The sequence below is a fragment of the Dermacentor andersoni genome, chromosome 5, assembly GCF_023375885.2.
Source record: "Dermacentor andersoni chromosome 5, qqDerAnde1_hic_scaffold, whole genome shotgun sequence".
Lineage (NCBI taxonomy): Eukaryota > Metazoa > Arthropoda > Arachnida > Ixodida > Ixodidae > Dermacentor > Dermacentor andersoni.
The window spans coordinates 201,355,845-201,374,765 of record NC_092818.1 but is presented as its reverse complement, the minus strand read 5'-3'; the positions used below and the strand labels follow the sequence as shown (position 1 = coordinate 201,374,765).

General features: G+C 48.7%; 1 protein-coding gene across 8 annotated transcripts in view; it reads left to right on the top strand.

Annotated features, from left to right (window-relative positions):
• The window catches only part of LOC126532264 (uncharacterized), a 253,753-nt gene that overhangs the window by 233,673 nt on the left and 1,159 nt on the right, over nt 1-18,921 (top strand). For 6 of the 8 annotated variants that reach the window (XM_072288492.1, XM_072288496.1, XM_072288493.1 and 3 more), the window contains one exon: nt 2,502-2,725. The exons of the other annotated variants lie outside the window; for them this stretch is intronic. In XM_072288492.1, coding sequence (XP_072144593.1) covers nt 2,502-2,725 — 224 coding nt within the window. The remainder of the gene's footprint in view (nt 1-2,501; nt 2,726-18,921) is intronic. 8 annotated transcript variants of the gene reach the window in all.

Here is an 18,921-nt window from a genome sequence, read left to right as displayed (position 1 = left end):
TCGGATGCTCGCCCAGCAGTGGAGCAGGCCGGTTGAAGCCCAAGGACAGCTCGGCCTGTTCTGCCAGCACACCCAGGAACACCGGCCTTGGGTAGACGAACTGCTCGGCTCGTTCGGAAGGCCAGCCCAGGCAGCTCAGGCAGATCGCTGATGATGATGATGATGAAGCCTCAGGTAATGGCACAAACCCACTGAGGGGGATAGGCCACGAATCGGGTGGTAATATGACTCAATACATAAAATAAAATAAATTGGTTAATAAATAAATAACTCGAAAAAAGAAAGGAAAACAAATATTCCGAGATATAAAATGAACTATGAATACATGAGATATGGCTGCCGTCTCCGCCCAGACACCGGCCCCTCTCTTCCTCTTCGTCCGTCGCCGCCGCACAACAGTCACGCGCATTCGGCCGCGACATTCAAACAGTCCAAACTCCTATCACAAGTGTAAGAGTGGGGTTGATGATTAATATGCATAAGACAAAGTGAATGCTCAATAATCTGGCAAGGGAACAAGAGTGCAGGATCGCCGGTCAGCCTCTACAGTCTATACAGGAGTACGTTTATCTGAGTAAACTGCTCACAGGGGACCCTGATCATGAGAAGGAAATTTACAATAGGACAAGAATGTGTTGGAGTGCATACTGCAGGCATTACCAAATCCTGACTGTGAGCTTACCATTGTCGTTGAAAAGAAAAGCTTACAATCATTGCAATCTACCGGTGCTAACATATGGGGCGGAAACTTGGAGGTTCACTAAGAAGCTCGAAAACAAGTTAAGGACCGTGCAAAGAGCGATGGAACGCAAGAAAAGTCCCAGTTTTGTCCGAAAGTTGAAACGTCGATTGCGATAGCAAATTAGTAGACAGCCATACCAAGTAAGGACGGTCGTTTTATCAGCTGTATAAACTTGTAAACATTCGCTTACTAAATAAATGAACAAGCATGGTGTCAGCCCGCATAAGCAAACGTGAACGCAGAACACTCGATGACCTCGGGCACTCGCTATCAAAACGCTGGTGTGAGGAAGCACGGCAGCAGCAGCGAGCGATGTAATCTTCGTGCGAGAACACAGCACATGCGAAGCTGCGAGCCGTCGGCCCACCTAGACTCTGCCTCTAAAATTATGGAGAGGGAAAGTACTCAGCATAATGCTTAAATGTTATAGAGAGTGCCAGAGTAAACAATAAAAATACCGCTTCGGAAATAAAATGGAAGCTTGTGTAATGTTAAATATGTTTTCCTTAAGGATTTCAAATTTGATCAATCTTTCACATGTGCATGCCGCCGATTTGTTTAAGAGACGGTGTAAATAGCCGCATGTGGAATGCGAACGGTGGACGGGTCAACTTGGTAACCAGTCATAATTAAAAAGCGTCATGGACTATGAGACAAAATTAAACAGGTACGACAGCACAACTTGCCCAGTTTCATTAATTCACTTAAAGGGCGAGCAACTCCCGGCACAATTATTTACCAGCTCACGTCAAAGAATCCCAGGTGGTCCAGATTAATCGGGAGGCCCCACTACGGCGTGCCTCATAATCAGATCGTGGTTTTGGCACGCAAAACCCGATCATTTTATTTCAGTTATTTACCAGCGATGCCTTAAGAAGTGCGCCGACTCGGCCAAGTTTACGTCTGTATAGCGTCAGAAGGCACACGGTCGACGAAAGCATTGCTCATGTTTCTGAATGGCACGGGACTGAACAATCAGCTTTAGTATAGGGCCGCTGTGTGATTTTCACTCGCAAACAAAAGCTTCGAGACCGTGACACCAGCGAGAAAAAAAAAAATGAGAGAAGGTGCAATTCCTTTTAGCATATAGTGGCGCAAGATTAGAGCACTGCATTGGTCGAACACGCGCGCAGGTGGGCTGTGCCTAACTTTTTTTTTATTTCAGCCTGCGCGCTGCGAAGAGGAAGCAAAAAGATTGGTCTCCGAACATTCGCTCGCGAGCGACCATGCAGTCACTCCTTTTCTCATTATCATCATCAGTTTATTATTTATTTATTGGTAAATTCACTCCATCCTGTACTTTCACTCTGCTTCCCTCTTCTCGGTCCAGTTCAGCATGCAGTGCAGGGTAGCAGGCTAGAGCGCACCCTATTTTGCAGCGATGCCTATTCCGGTCGCCGTTGTGTGACTCTCGTCATCCAGCGCTCACGGCCGGCTGATTCCGTTCATAACGGAATCCTCGGGTCGACCTCTCCGCCTTTTCTGCCAATGAAATATCTATGTCTCCGTAGCGTCAAAATGCAGTCCGTTGCAATACACGCATGTTGTTTGTATCTATCTCGTCATTTCATTCGGTCCAGTTTTATAACGTTAATTGCATACGCAACTGCTTAGTCTTGACCGATGGCATTGACTCTCAATTAAATGCATACACTGCAGTTTTGAGACACGTAACTTGTGACCGACACAGGTCAGTCGTTTGTTCCGCACTCCCGGATGTGTCCACCGATCGCACATCCCGTGTGTCGCTTGTGCGCAGACGCGAGCAACGGAGGAGCCCCGCGGCGGGACCGCGGGGCGCACACGTTCCGGCCGCCGCACGGCTACGTGCCGCTCATGCAGCTCCTGCGCTCGGAGCCACGCGTCACGCCCCACCAGCTGCTGCAGGTCGCCGTGGGCGTCAGCGAGGTGCTGTGCGAGCTTCACGCGCAGAACTACGCGCTCGGAGGAATCAACGTCGACTGCGTCTTCGTCGCCCTCGAGGTACGTGTCGCCGGGCAAGACGGCCGTGAAATCGACCGCAATACGATGCATAGATGCGGGATGAGGTGGGATCCAGCGGGCATTCCTCGCACGGCCGTCTGGCCGTACTTTCCGCGCCTTGCGGATGTACCATTCGCGAGGGACATCGTGCGACAGCGTCGGTGGTCCAAAATGGGCCTCGGATGTTTTCGATTGCCTTACAACCACAATTTAGAACGACCGACAGGTTTAAAACGAGCGCCGCAAAAGCATGCCTCCGTAACAGTGGCCGCCTCGGTGTTTCCTGCAACAGACACGGTGGCGCTGACGGCTGAGCCGATCGCAACAACATATCCTAGACGAAGATGAAAACAGACTGGAAGGAGACGCGGCAATAAATTACATCCGAAAAATAACGGCCGAATCTTTCCAAGGAAATGACGGGGTTGTATGTGAAGAAAAAAAAAAGAGCATGAAGGAGACCCAGGTGGAAAAGGAGCTGGTGCTGGCAAATTTCAACTGGAAGACAGCCGAAGAGAAAATTCCTAAGCGCACAACCACAGGGCTAGGCGAGGTTCCCGTTAGGCTGATTAATGAACTAGGACCAAAAAGCAACGATGCTCAGGTGAAAGCTATGGAAAAAACTTTAAAAGCTAGACGGATACCAGACAGTTGGCGACAAAGTAGAATGAATTTAATTTATAAAGGTAAGAGGGATCAAGATAGAATTCACTCGTATAAACCGTTGACGATTACATCGGTAATATACAGGCTAGCAATGCAGACAATCAAATTAAACCTTCAAGCATGGGCAGAGAATTATGACATTTTGGGAGAATTTCAGAATGGCTTCAGAATAGGTAGGCGTTTGGATGATAACTTATTTGTTCTTACTTAGTGTATTGAAATATCAAGAGTAGAAAGCAGACCGTTATATGTGGCCTTTTCAGACATTACAGGAGCCTATGACAACGTAGACCGCAACATTTTGTGGGATATTCTGGAAGGGGAAGGCTTAGGTGACGATTGTCTGCAGCTTTTGAGAGAGATTTACCTCAAAAATACCGTTTGCGTTGAATGGGAAGGGATGAGGAGCAAGGAGAAAGTTGATATCAACAAGGGACTGAGGCAGAGGTGCCTTTTGTCCCCACTGCTGTTTATGATGTACATGGTGAGGATGGTGAGGGCGCTAGAAGGAAGCAATATCGGCTTTAATTTTCAATACAAACAGGCGGGTACAGTAATAGAGCAGCAGCTTCCAGGTTTATTTTATGCGGTCGACATTGTGTTGCTAGCTAACAAGCAAAGTGATTTGCAACGTCTGGCTAATATCTGTGGACAGGAAGGCAACAATTTAGGTTTTAAGTTTAGTGTTAGAAAATCAGGTGTTATGGTATTCAATGAAAACAGTGAACAGACAGTGGCGATACAGGGCCAGGAAATACCTCGGGTAACAGAATATAAATACCTTGGTGTATGGATAAACGAAGGCAATAGATATATGGAAACACAGGAAAAAACAATAACAGTGAAGGGGAAGAGAAATGCAGCCACAATGAAGCACAGAACGCTATGGGGATACATAGGTACGAGGTCCTCCGAGGTACCTGGAAAGGTGTAATGGTTCCAAGATTTACTTTCGGAAATGCGGTTGTTTGCTTTAAATCAGGGGTACAATCGGGACTGGATGGGAACTAAAGGTCAGTGGGTCGCCTCGCATTGGGCGCTCACGGGAAGACTGCAAATGAAGCTGTTCAGGGTGATATGGGCTGGACTAGTTTTGAAGTGAGGGAAGCACGCAGTAAAATTCAGTATGAAGAACGGCTAAGGAATATGGAAGAAAGTAAATGGGCTGGGAGAGTGTTCAGGTATCTGTACAGGAAAAACATTGATTCACAGTGGAGAAAAGGGACTAGGAAGCTTACCAGCAAGTATGCGGCCTGTAGGGTGGGCAACTCAGCAACAAAGAACGTCAAGCGGAAAGTAAGAGAGGCCGAAATAATCTCATGGGTGGCGGCAATGGAGAAGAAACCTGCCATGAGTAACTACTTAAGAGGAAAAAACGAAATCAGGAAAGAAACGATTTATGATAACTGTAAGGGAAGCTCATTAATTTTCGAAGCGAGATCGGGATGCTTAAAACACGCACCTATAAAGCGAGATATAAGAAGGAAGAATAAGCATGTGCTTGCTGCGGTAACGCTAGGGAAACTATGGAGCATGTTTTATTAGAATGTGAAGACGTCTACCCAGCGGTCGATTTAGGCACCACTGGCCTCCTTGTAGCCCTTGGGTTCAGCGGGAGCAGTGGAAAAGTAAACATGTCCGCAATAGGGATTAGTAAGAGGCGATTGGAGGATTGGTGGAAGAAAAGTAGGGAATCGCCAAAAAATGGAGACGTACAAAAGCATAGTTGGCAATAGGGGATCAGAAAATTTGGTTGTGGGGGTTCATTGTGTGTGTGTGTTTTTTTTTCATTGTTTAACCTAGGTAGGACATTAGGCAGTATAATATCAAGAGCTTGGTGGCGCAACCCACCGCCCCGTTCCAAAGCGGACGCTCATAACATCCATCCATCCGAGGCAGCGCTGGCCGTGCGGAGGAAAGAAAAAAAGAACCAGAAAGCTCGTCTTAGCGCATAGCGTTCGCCGCAAGCGTTTCGCGGTAAAGATAACGGCTGCATAAGCTGCACTTGCCGGGAAGCGGCAACTGTAGCATACTAAGCAGGGAGTGACGTAAGTACACTTTCGTATGTACAAGAAAAACCCGCCCAGCAACTGATTTCATTTGTTTTCTGATAGCGCTGCGGAAAGGCCACGCATAGTTAGGACTCCCGAAGAGCAGCGTGAACACGACGAGCGGCGAAGGGAATAGCAACGGCGTCGTGCTCAAGCTAGGAAGGACGCAGTGATTCGTGTCCAAAGCAAGCCACGCACAGTTAGGACTCCCGAAGAGCAGCGTGAATACGATGAACGACGAAAGGAACAGCAACGTCACTATGCACATCGGCGTCGTGCTCGGGCTTGGCAGGACCCAGTTCAAGGCTACGTCACATTGCTCTGTCGGACCAGGTGATGCCACAGCTGCGCTGGCCAGCCACCTTCACAGCGTGGATTGGAACGGGTTAAGACAGGAAAGCATTGCCTTATTTAAATATTTTGCAATGCACACTTTCTGGGCGCAACAATGAATACCACCATTCTCACAAACACCATATGGTGTTTGTGAGAATGGTGGTATTCATTGTATTCATATGCCAGACCTGGGGCCTCTGGTACTGTATGCAGTTGACTGCAGATTTGCATGTTCCGTGTGCGCATGCGTATTCGGTCATTCCAGTGACGCAGACGGCGCCACGCTGCCCTCCTCCGAAGCAGTCACCCGGTGATAGAAACCTTCGGCGGTTCGGTCTGGCGGTGTGCGTGGACGCGCCGATGAGGAAAAAGTAATTAAATATGCATCGTGCCGCAGCGCTCAAACCGCGCCGTAGCGAGTGTTCACTGCTAAGCTCTCTTTAATATGTATACTTTAAAACAAGCGTAACGACCTGAGGCACTGCAACTAGTTACGAAGCTCGTACTACATTTGCATGACACTAAATCGCGTACAGAGGGGATCCCGTTTGTCTACAGCGATCGAGCCGAGCTCTGCGCAAGGAATAAATGAATCTTAAGGGAGTTACGAAGAAACAAATCGAAACGCAAGTGTAAGAACGTGAAACCCGTTCAGGCACAAGTTCTTTGTCCTTAGTCAAACAGCTACGCTTAAGTTCCGTTCATTTGCTCCGCCGTACGCTGCTGGAGACGAGCGTGATCACCCCTGTACGTTACGAGTTTCGTAAATGGATGTATTATACAGCCGTTTTTTCTTTTTAGATTCCATTTCGAAATGCACTAAAGTTTGTTTCTTACTGCATAGGATTATGTTGAAAACAGGAGCGCTTAAAACACAATTAACGTCTGTTACCGGTATGCGCTTGCGTTTACTAAGTGTTTGCGAAAACACAAATATATGGCTTCATGCCCGTGAGCATTTTCAAGGCTAGTAACGACACCTTTACAGAACCTTCACGCATTAACGCAGTGCCGCGGGCCCTTGATTGCACTCGTCTGCAGGCAGAGCGATTCGACGCTGACCTCGCTTTCTCTAAGGGGGCTAGTTGGTTTGACATAATTTTTACAAAAGGCCGGGAGCGCAGAAGTGTTGCGCAAAAAGGAGGCGTGGGCAGGAAAGACGCTCACTTGCAACTAAGTATATTTTCAGAGACAAAACGATTTCACGCAACCTAAACAGGACCTTCACAGCTCCTCTCAAGTTTTCTTGGTTGTGCGCATTTGCAAAACGGCCACAACAAGAACAAGACCTGGGGAAAGAAACACGAAACCGCACGCCTCCTGTGCTACCGAAGTGGTATATAACATACCAGTCGATTGCGGGATAGTTTACATTGGGCAGACGGGGCGCTGAAGAGAACATTCTTCATTTTTAAAGGCCCTGAGCAACTCCGCGCACCTTCCTGCGCACTGCAGGTATTGTGGCTGTAAGCCCCTTTTCGATAAAACCGAGATTAAAAGCAGATCCAAAGGCAGACTCGAAAGGGAAATCCTCGAGGCAGGCCAGATTCACGCTCGTGCTAACCTTTCTATTGGTGCTCCGTCAGTGCATCTGATGGATAAGGAATTTACGTTCCTCGCCCTTGGCTGAAGTTTCTACGCCACCTCCTCTGTCACTCTCCCCCGAATGTTTTTTTTTAATTACTTTTGTCAGGCCACTCGCACGTGCCGTTGTTGCTATCACATCCACTATAACTGTCATTTCTTAGGCAAATTATATATATATATATATATATATATATATATATATATATATTTAAAATGTAAACATTTTTTTTTCAATTCTCGATGACAGCGCATGCGCGAGAACGTTCCTGGTGGTTTGTCTCTGAACATATACTTAGTTGCAAGTGAGCGTCTTTCCTGTTCACGCCTCCCTTTTTCCGCAACGCTTCTGCGCTCTTCTTCTTCTTCGTGATTTTGGAGGGGGAAAATACGCTCAGTTCTGCAGCCCATATGGGAGCACGGCGCAGCGTAATGGGGAATGGGGGCGGGGAAAGAAAGATGAGAGGATAGAGGGGGAAAGGGAGAGATTGGTTTTAGGCAGCAGACGTCAGCATCATCCAGGGGCGATGGCCGGCGCTCGGGCAGAGGCCGTGCGAGGCCGGAGTCTATTGGCGATCTAGGAGCCCGCTTGTGTACACATATTCAAGCAGGCTTGCCAGTGCTGGGAGGTGGTAGCGGGCCGGGAAGAGCAGGTGTGTCTCTGAGGTAGCCGGAAGTCCATACCGTCGGTAGGTGGCAGTGACTGGAGCGCGCTCCTGGGCTAGTGCTGGACAGGTGCAGAGTAGGTGCTCGAGGGTCTCGGCGTCACCGCACCTTCTGCAGGCCGGCGAGGCGATGCGTCCCTTGGCATGGAGCCTAGCTGCCGTCCACACGGAGCCCGTGCGCAGACGAAGGAGTGTGGAACGGTCCCGTCGCGAGAGGCCGTTCTCAGGGAGGAGTTTTGGGGCGCGGTTGGTAGCTACCCTGCTATCCGGATGGCTGGATGTGAGCAGCTGTTTGAGTCTCTGCCTGGAGAAGTCCGATGCTGCGACTGCTCTGGTGAGTGGAACGGTCGGGTGGTGGGCGGCCTTAGCAAGGACATCCGCCTCCTCGTTTCCAGCGATTCCTACGTGGGAAGGCAGCCAGTGGAAGGAGATGGCTACCCCCACTGCAGAGAGGGCCGAGATTTTTGCTCTCCCCTTTGCAAAAATCGTCTCTAATGGACTTGATGCCGCAGCATATATGATGTGACCGGCGTTGAACGTAGCTTCGCCTTCATTTACACACCTATGCGTCTCTTTAGCGAGAGAGAAAGTATGGTTTGCAGCAAAGCTAGAGGGCCTGACGTGCTTTGCTGCTCGAGATGCACACGCTTGCGAGATCGCCTCGCCTTATTACCGTCTCGGCAGCCATTTTGACCTACGGTCGCGCCGCCTATAGTCGCTGGAATGACCGATATAACGGTAACGTTTTGTACGGCGTCCGTGCAGCAGACGACGCGCGCGTATGCAATAGCGTAGGCAGCCCGCAGCGTAGTCGACGAGGAAGCGAACTCGTGTATCGTATGACGAAGACGCGACCGACGACAGTGGGTCCTCGTAGTATGACAAGATTTTGCCCCGCCGACAAAAACAGTGTGCTGATCGCCGTGCGATCAGCCTCCGAACATCTCACCGACAACGCGAATGTCGCAGCAACTGCGCTTGCGTTGATTTATTGACGCTCAGTCTGAGTGTAAACGTGCTTCCGAAGTTGAAATGCACGATTTCCAGCCCTTGCAAACCGTCCGCACTGCCCATAGAGTTTGAGGTGGTGTCGATCTCGTTCAGCGCAGCTTCGTTAGGCCTAACACACCCTACGAGCTCGAAATATAGGATATACAGGGTCCCGAATATTTGGCTGCCAATGTTCAAAAAAAGATTTTGCGCTCACCGCTGCACTGTCCTTCCTCAAATTTTGCAGAATGGTCGCATTTTGGAGTCGATTTCGTTTAGTTTAACACTTGGCACAGTTAATTGCCTGGTTTCTAAGCAAAAAATGACAAACTGTTTTCGTCTATGGGAAAAATGGCGTCTGAAAAACCGGTCCTGGAGGGATGGATTGATGGATGTTATGAGCGTCCCCTTTGGAACGGGGCGGTGGGTTGCGCCACCAAGCTCTTGCTACTATACTGCCTAATATCCTACCTAGGTTAAATAATGAAAAAAGAAAAAATAACTATGAACTGCCACGCCCAAATTTTCTGATCCCCTATTGCGAACTGTGCTTTTGTACGTCTCCGTCTTTTGTCGTTTCCCTACTTTTCTTCCACCAATCCTCCAATCGCCTCTTACTAACGTCTATTGCCCTGACACAGAGTTGTGTCGCCACCTGCCATCATCTGCAGAAAGCAGCCTTTCAGGGAGGGCTGCCGCGTGTTGCCCGCTCCTGGAACCATAGAATATATGAAACTCTAACGAATGACACGAGAGGTTCATTTGAGGGATCGCCAGTCGTTTGTGCGCAGGCGCAAGTAAGAGCGGGAACGAGAGAGAAAATCTCTAGGCGCTTTTGCTACTTGAATTTATGACCCTGCCTAGGTTACTGCGCAGGAGGTTTCACAGCGCGGCATATATTGAAAAGCTAGAAGGCAGAGCGCCTTAGCAACCGTGGTTGAACCCAAGTGGTTGAAAGGCCGCCGGTGACGATGACTAACCCAGTACCAGCGCCGCAGGTGCGAGAGTCTGTCCGACATACCTTCAGAGGCAAAGTTCTGACTCGTTTTGCAGAAGTCGCGGTGCGCGGTAGTGCTGAACTTAGCGTCCCAAGTTGGCGGCTCAACGTAATTATATTTATTCAATCGTGTTTTTCACTAATTGCAGCAACGTGTCGCTTTTTCGCGTTATTGGCGGCGCCTCCAGGAAACCAAAGCGGCATAGCGGACACCAAAGCTAGAACCCCGACTGGTCCGTGGATTGGGGCTGGCCGAGGCCTGCGCGTGCCAGGCGTGTATAAGATCGGTTGTCCGCCATCGCGGACAGGCAATTTTTATGCGAACATCCCCTGGCACGCTTCGGCAGCCCCAACCCACGTGCCGCCCTGCTTCCAGCTTTGATCACCCCGCTACCCCTTGGATGCCCTCCTGCGCCGCCTGCTTTGCTATAACCTCAGGTGCTCTCCTGAGGCCTCCTGGAGCAGTGTATGTAAAAAAAAAAAACCTATCGTCGCGACGAAAAAAGCGACCTGCGACTTATACAACACCAGCCAGAAATTAACGGGTCCCTTCAGACACAACGATCACCAAATGGGGAGTCCGTGCCCCCGGCCTCACCGCGCGGGCAGCCAGCGGCGGAGCGTTAACTCGACCGCACTCCGCAATGCCGGCATGTCTAGGGGACAAACGCATGCAACACGCAAGAAACCTCCTCCGTAGTGCCTAGATAGAGTCATATATTCAAGGAGCAAAAGCCCCCAGATTTTCTCTCTCGTGCCCGCTCTTACTCGCGCCTGCGCACAAGGGACTGGCGATCCCTCAAATGAACGTCTCGTGAAACTCTGCCTGGAACAGACGATTGCCCTCCCTGAAACGCTGCTTTCCGCAGATGACGACAGGTGGCGACATTAGTTTATGCTTGCGCGTCTGCGCTCGAGAGTAAGAGGCGATTGTAAGATTGGTGGAAGAGAAGTATGGAAACGACAAAAAACAGAGACGTACAAAAGCAAAGTTCACAATAGGGGATCAGAAAATTTGGTTGTGGGAGTTCATACTTTTTCTTTCTTTTTTTAACCTAGGTAGGACATTAAGCAGTATAATAGCAAGAGCTTGGTGGCGCAACCCACCGCCTGCTCCAAAGGGGACGCTCATAACTTCCATCCATGCGCGGAAGGAGTGGCTTGAGATTTCGTGGCGAAGGGACGTGCTTTTCAGTGCTCCGTGACGGCGACGAAATCATGTTTTTTGTGCACGCTTTGTGCTTGCTTCTGTTTTTGATTTGCTGATTATTTTAGCCTTTAAATATTAGTTGGGTAGTTTTATTTTGTCTCTTTTTCGTGTGCGCGGGTGTGTTTCGTGTACATTTGGCTTTGCCGGATAGTCAGAGTGCCCTTTCGCGCCAGGTTCTTCAACACGTGCAACCGGGTGGGACGTTAAGTCTTTATAGCCTTTAAATAGTAGCTTGGACGTGGCAAGACTAATAGCTATTTGTGATTTTACTGTGTGTGCTTTGGTATCGGGAATATTGCTTTGGTAGGAAAGTGAGAGCGTTGCCGCGATGTTGAGCACGTGTGAAAACGTGTCATGCCTAAAGTCTGTGCAGCATTGATTGCTTTTAAAACATGGGTGAGAATTACTTTGCGACATTTTAAGAATTAAGATCTTGTGCATATCGGTTCATGCTAGAAGGCACGTGCTCTGCATTATTATAGTGCTTGATTATATATAGTGCTTGCATTAGAAAAAGCCGTGCAATACATGGCAAGAAAGCCGGGAAAGCGGGCAGTGTGCGGGGGTCCCTCAAGGCAGACTAGGGGATGGATGAAAATGGAGAGGCAATCGAGTCAATCGGCACACACTGTGGTGTCATACTAGGCTGAAGAAAGTGGAGGCTTTTGCAGGATAAGCTTCTCAAACAGGTTGAAGAGCTCAAAAATTAGCTAAATAGGGAGCGTGATGCACGGAAGGTAGCGGAAGAAGTATTTCAAGCAGCCGAGGAAAAGCTGAACAGGGCCGCCATTGTGAACGAGAATGGTCGTGACAATGGAACACAGTCCCCCGACGTGACAGGAGAGGGAACGTCAGCAAAGCACATGGAATGCGTGCAACGCGGGGAGGAGGTAACTGGAAAGAGCGGCACCTACCTTGAGGCCGCCACACACAAAAAGCAGGAGCGCAGAGGTCAGTGCCCCTTGTCGAATCCGAAGTACGCGGAAAAGGACAAAGGCAAGCAGGGAGAGGTAGGAGAGAGTGGAATGGTGATTATCGCCGGCGACTCAAACCTGGCTAGGTGCTCAGAAGCAATTGTGGAGAAGGTGAAAGGCGATAAAAGAGTGGCGATAGGGACATTTCCAGGGCGGACACTGGGTTCTGTCATGAAGCGAGCAAAAGCAAAGCTCGCGGAAAATTCCCGCGTGCGCAACCTTGTCATAGTAGCAGGTGGGCTAAATGACGTCCTAAACAGGAAAGTGACAGGACTAGCCCAACGCTTGGCGAAGGGGGTGGACGACTTGCGCGAGCTATCCCCTAAGGAGCAGATCGTGGTGTGCACGGTGCCGGAGGTGCCTTTGCCTGACAGTCACGTACAAAGAGCCGTAGTGGCTGCTAGTGAGGCGATATGGAAAATGAACCGAGAGAATGGTTTCGAGGTTGTCGAAGTAAACAGGGAGGTGAGAAGATGTGGTTTTGAATGAGACGGGATCCACTTCAATTACAGGTTTGCACGAGAAGTGGTCTGGCGACTTGCTGGTCACGCTGTTGCTTTTTTAGGGGGCCCACGGGCGCTCAGGGGGCCAGAGTATACAGGTAGTAATGAAGGTCCTCAAGGGCACCTCCAGGGCCGGATTAAGAAAAATGGGGTACCTGGGCTAACGCGAATGCAGGCCCCCTTTCCCTATACTGACTCCCCCCCCCCTGTCGCCTGCTACGCTACTGGAAATATGCCATATTTCATTTTAATTCCACCAAATTAAAAGGAACGAAGTGCGATAAACGGGATTATTATTGTTATTATTATAAGCAAAGCAACAAAACTTGCTTTAAACGCGTGCTGTTGTAAACACCAACACATATGTTCACTTTTTGATTAATCTGCATTCTGTTTTCAGGAAAAGCTAGGCGCTAAGGAAAAGTTTAGTGCACTCAAGACGAACAAGAACGTAGAAAACACAACACAGCTCAGATGTCGATCCTTCTGAAGCTAGGCTTTGTTTGCATCACTAATGGCGTTTTTCACTGGTCGATTCGGAGCAGGATTTCCTGCTCCGCGGCAACGAATCCGAATTTCACTGGTCGATCTGGAGCGGGTTCGCGCGTTCCACTGGTCGTTTCGGATCAACTCGCTCCGCGCCGGATCGCTCTCACTTGCTCCGCCGCCGAGGCGCGGATTCGGGCGGAAACAGCTCGCGTCACTTCCGTCCTCAAGGGAAATCGGTACCCGGTTGGTACGCACAACATTGTGTTGCTTCGCAATATGGCTGCGTACGGTGCTGTGGCAGAGCTCGCGTTTAGCGATGAGAGCTCGGTCGACAGCGATTACGAGGTGACGCAGGTGCTGTACGAAGCCTTCTATGCACGTTGTCCATGCACAATCCTTGCGGGCGCGACATGGAAATGACGGACTATGCGACTACCGCGGTCAAATTACGCACGGGGGAGGGCGAGTTTGGTTGCCGTGGAAACGTAGAGTGGAAGTCGGGCATGGTTTCCGGAACCGGTTTGTGCGACGTGTAACGCAGACTTCCTGTATGATCCCCCGCGGAGCGTTTTTGCGCTCCGCTGGCCGATTCGGATTTGTGAAACCCGAGCGCTCGCTCGAGGATTTCGGCGGCCGCTCCAGATCGACCAGTGAAAAACGCCATAAGTTTGATACCGGGAGGAGACGCATGGTTTGATCCAAAAATTGTTTATTAAAATTCAAGCATCAGACTGGAGTAATCGTTATACACGTTACTCTATAAATATGCAAAAGATATATACAACACCTAAGGCAATATAAACACCATAAAAATGCACTAGAATACACATGAAAATTACCAACTGTAATTACAAAACATTATTTGAAAATATTTTCGTTAAAGGTAAGACAAGCAAGGAAGATACCAAATAAACGTGGCACTATCAAAAACAACAAAAATACAGTTCTTTATAAGCACGCTAAATATCACAAGAACAAATAAGAGACGAACAACGAAGATTTGCATATCTTGAATTACACTGCTCAGCGTTTCATTGGCAAAGTGGAGGCTGGGAGGCGACGCAACGAGCTTATTGGAACTATTCATGTATAGCGCAAACAGTCCTCTTTTAAAATGGCATCTTTCGCGCCTTCCTTTTGGCGAAATCAGATGTAGTCTGTTCGAAGGATAGATCGCGGAGGAGGTCACTTTCAATGGACATGATAGCAAGTGAGTTCACCTTGTCGTCAAGGGGGCTCGAACGAAGGCGATTTTTTATCAGCGACAACTTGGAAAACGATCGTTCGGTCTCACAGTTTGCCACACGTATGCTTAAGTACATTCGCAAAGCAATAGAAAGGTTCGGAAACACACCAATAAGCTTTCTGTCGTGCAGCAACTTCACTATTCCCAGGGGACTCGTGTCCTGGCACACAGAGTTGTGCAGAAAGTTCGCAAACTGAACGATTTCAGCGGAAAATGCTGACTCCAAATCATTTTTTTAGGTTTTCACCAACTTCTCAGCCTGCTGTGCCAGAGGCCTCGCTCCCAACTTCTGTCAGCAATTTTAAGAATCCGAACATTTCGCAGAGTTCAGTGTAGGCAGCCTTTCGCACACGCAAAGCAGAGCCTAGACTGTCAAGTAGAACATTGTAGGTCTCTACGAGAAACTTTTTCCTACCTTGCAGCGCACTATCGCTTTTTCCGTCCGGGTGCTTACTCAAAACGATGCGTTTGCCCTCATCCTGATAACATTGATTGGCGTGCTCTCTCTTCGAAGGTATCAAAGAGAGGTCGCAAAGAATTAACAAAGCCTTCTAGAGAGCTCAGCAGGTCTACAGCAGTTGAAATGTCTAGCTGCTTATTCCACTCCCGCAGCCATTGTGCGAACATTTCTCTCGTCATCCAAGCCTTACGGTTGGACACAAGGGGACACTTGGCGCTTTCGTCTGCCTGCCTCGTGGTGACGCACTTTTGCCGACCCATCCACGCGGCGGGAACTCGCACGAACGAACCGGTAGAATATCGATGATGCGCACGAAGGCAACGACACCGCCCCACGCACGCAGCGGAAGAGCGGGTCCACTCCTTGACTGTCATGACCTTTGTGGTCGGAGAAATGGATAGATATATAGAGAAATGGATAGATAGATACTTGCTGCACCAATGCCTGGTTCGGCGTAGCGCACCTCTGGATTCTGGCGGCGCTGGGATCGGGCAGCTGGTTTAGCAGACGAAGGGCTTCCTCCGGTTGCCTCGCTCATGGCTCAGAAAGAACTGGCTGAGAATAAACTATTTATATAGGCAGGTGGATTATATTATAATATGAACCGTCTGTGAGCCTCGGGCAATCCGTCTGGTGCGGAACATTTCGCACCAGCCGCCGCAAACGGAGCGTACGTAACGCGTAGCTGCCTCGTTTATCGGGAGGCAGTGCGTAGGCGCATAGGAACGTTGCGCGGCGAAGAGATGGCAGCGACTGACTGACGCCGCTAGCGAGTCAACGGAAGGTGGCTTTGCGTTTCGGCTCGGGAAGCGCGTACCGTGATCTGCTAACCGAGCCGGCGCTTCGGCAACCGGAGGACACCGCGCCATCGCGCGCTCGCTGTCACGGAGCGAAGGAGGGGGAAGGGGTTCACGTAAAACCCTCGTAAAGTAGCGGCACTCTCCTCCGCCTTCACTCCTCGTTTCTCCTCTCTTTCACGCTCCCTCCTCGACCGTGGCGCCGCCTACACTGCTCGAGCGTAGCAGCGGCGCGAACATGCGCTCCTCGCCGCTCCGTAGACGCTTCCCGAGCAAAAATGGTGCTGATGCATGGCGCGAGGGACCACGTGATGCTATTAGGCCAATAGCGACGCGGCGTCGACCTCGACCAGAGCGCGCGAGGAGGAGGTGGCATTCTTCAAAGCGTCGCAGTCGCAGTTTAAGGGGCTTCAGGTTCACGTAGCGGCGGCGGCGGCTATGCGTTTAGGCTTTCGCACAGCACATCATCGAGGTCAGCCGGCGTTCAGATTGCCGCCGCACATGGGTCGCATTGGAGGAGGAGCGAAGAGAGCAAGGCTCGCGCCGTGCGCGAGAGATGGCGCCAGGAGCGCGCGCTGGCCGCGGCTACGGAGCTGGTTATGGCGAGGCACGACGGCGCCGCGAAACGCAGGAACGGGCGCCAAAGAGCTGCGCTCTTTAAAAAAGAGGTGCGTAATATCCATTGCGAGGAAATTTTAGCTTCGTTTAAACGAGGTTTTCAGTACATGGGCATATATTGGAACTTCAAGGGGACTCACGATTGCTTCGTTATATCCCATTTCGTTATAACGAGGTTTTACTGTATATAATTCACTCATTAACCGAAATGAGGCCAAACAGTAGCAATCGGCCTCTTTAATTTTCCTGTGCTGCCCCCTGCCGCACGCCGCTGAAGCCAACCAATGAGGCCAAACAGCAGCACTTATACTCGGACTCACTGGGAGAAAACAGTGAGAGAGAAAAAAAACTTTGCTAGAAAGGCGAAGCAGTATTAGTGATAGCGAAGTACAGGATAATTTACATGACCTAGAGACACCAGATTCTTGGTGGTGCGAGAGGATTCAGGATTTGAAATTGAACTGTCTCCTACAATGAGATCTTGTAGATACTCATAATGCCATCACTTCAGTTAACAATTCGTCAAGGTCACACAGTTTTTTTTCAAGTGCAACTGCATATATATATATATTTATATATATATATATATATATATATATATATATATATATATATATATATATATATATATATATATATGTGTGTGTGTGGTCCAAAAAGCTGGTTGGCTCGTAGTCTCCACCCCCTGGGAAATGAAAACCATTCCCACTCGCTTCATGCACCTCTCCCTGCCGTGGCGCGCCGACGCCATATATTTTGTTTCGCGCGGAGCCCGCTAGGTGACGGCACAACGCAATGCAAGAGGTGGATTCCAAGAGGGCGACAAAAGTAGTGCTCAATGTTACTGCAGGATGGCCTGAATGTAGTCTTGGCCAGTCTCAATGCACGAACTTGCAACTTGGATTTGGCACGAGTACTAACTATACGGCATTTTAGATTTTGCAAGATTGGATGTTCATTTCAAATTGTAGGCTTTCATAATTCTGCGTACTGCTGAGCACCATATGAAGAACAAATTGAAATACCAGAAGCAATGGCAAAATAAGTTCTGGCAACTGGCCTCTACTTCCTGCAACTTATCACTAATCAGGAAGATGGAAACCATTAAGTGGTATGCAATGAACTGAACACTTCAGTGAAGGAAGGGGTTTAGCACTAAAATTTCTGCAATTATTTTTTACCTGTAAAACATGGCCCTATACTGATTAAACTTAAAGGGCGTTAGAAAAACTCAAGGTTGAGCAAATAATTCGTGGCACGAAGAGGCAGGCATGCAAACATCAAAAGTAGGAACAAGACGGGCAATACTTGTGTTCATGTTTCGCAAGACTGCTTTTCAGTCTCAAGTTTTCTTTTTACCGCTAGAAATATGCTAATTATCGGTCTTGTGTTTTAACGTTTCAAGACGCATTAGTCACAACATATACCTTGATACCAGTACCGAGAACCTCCCAAGCCAGTTTTCCCCCACTCAAATACAAAATTTTCCCAGAGTGCTTTGCAAGATGTGGTTGGGATTTTTTTGTTTAAGCACATTTTAAGATATTCAAACAACAAAGTAACTGAAATAAAGCTGAAATGATGTTACAGTGCAAGTTATGCTAACACCACTACCTCCTGCTTCAAGACCATATTCACAGAAGACGTCGGCATGTTTATACTTTGTTGTTGTCTAAAATTGTTTTGCATGTAGAGCAACGCGCCAAGAATACATGGAACCATATTTAAATTGTACGAGATGAATGCTGCCCCCCCCCCCCCCCCTTACAGAATGCAACTGTCAAGACAGTGTGCCACTCCAAGACACCATTGTAAAGATTGCGAATAATTTTGTTTCATGCCGTGTACCAACTAGCACCACCACATTTGCGTGCTTACATGTCATTTACAATGAAGCACACACATACATGGCCATTTTACCTTTCCTTTGAGCCAAACTTGCTGAAGCACATGACTACCTGGAACCTGTGCAAGGCTGCTCTGTCTACGAGTGGTTACTGATAAATTTTGGTAGTATACGCATGAATAATCAGGCGGTTATTGCCACAACCTTGTGCTCATCACTAGGCATAAGCGTCCATTTTCGCCCAGGCAGCCTTGCTTGGTGTTGAAACATGTGCTTGTTTCCCTGGTTACAGATATATGCTCTTATTTCGTCCATAGTGCACAAACATCGACAGCACTTCTATAGGTACCAATGGTAGAAGCAGTACTTCATGGAAGAGCCCAGGGCACCTTTCACTTACTTGGCGAGATGCATTTGCTGCATTGCAGTACGGTCGACTCATTCGCATGCTAAAGTAAAGGTACTTTGCAGTGACAGAGATCAAAACATGCCGTCACATCAGCAGCTCCCCTATTTCAATTCCTTAGCATGAAATTTTCCTAGACCTCAACTAATTGCCATACTTCCCTAAACAAGGGTTAAAATCCCTAGATATAAGGAAATGTTCCTTCAGTTGGCCGCACTGCAATATGTAAATTTCTATCCCGATTACAGGTGTTTTGAATGGACGTAAACCAGAAATAATTAAATTAGGGTTTTTTGACAGGTAGTGCTTATGTTGCAGGGAACTTTTGTTTTTAATCATTGCAGCAGACATCCGTTTT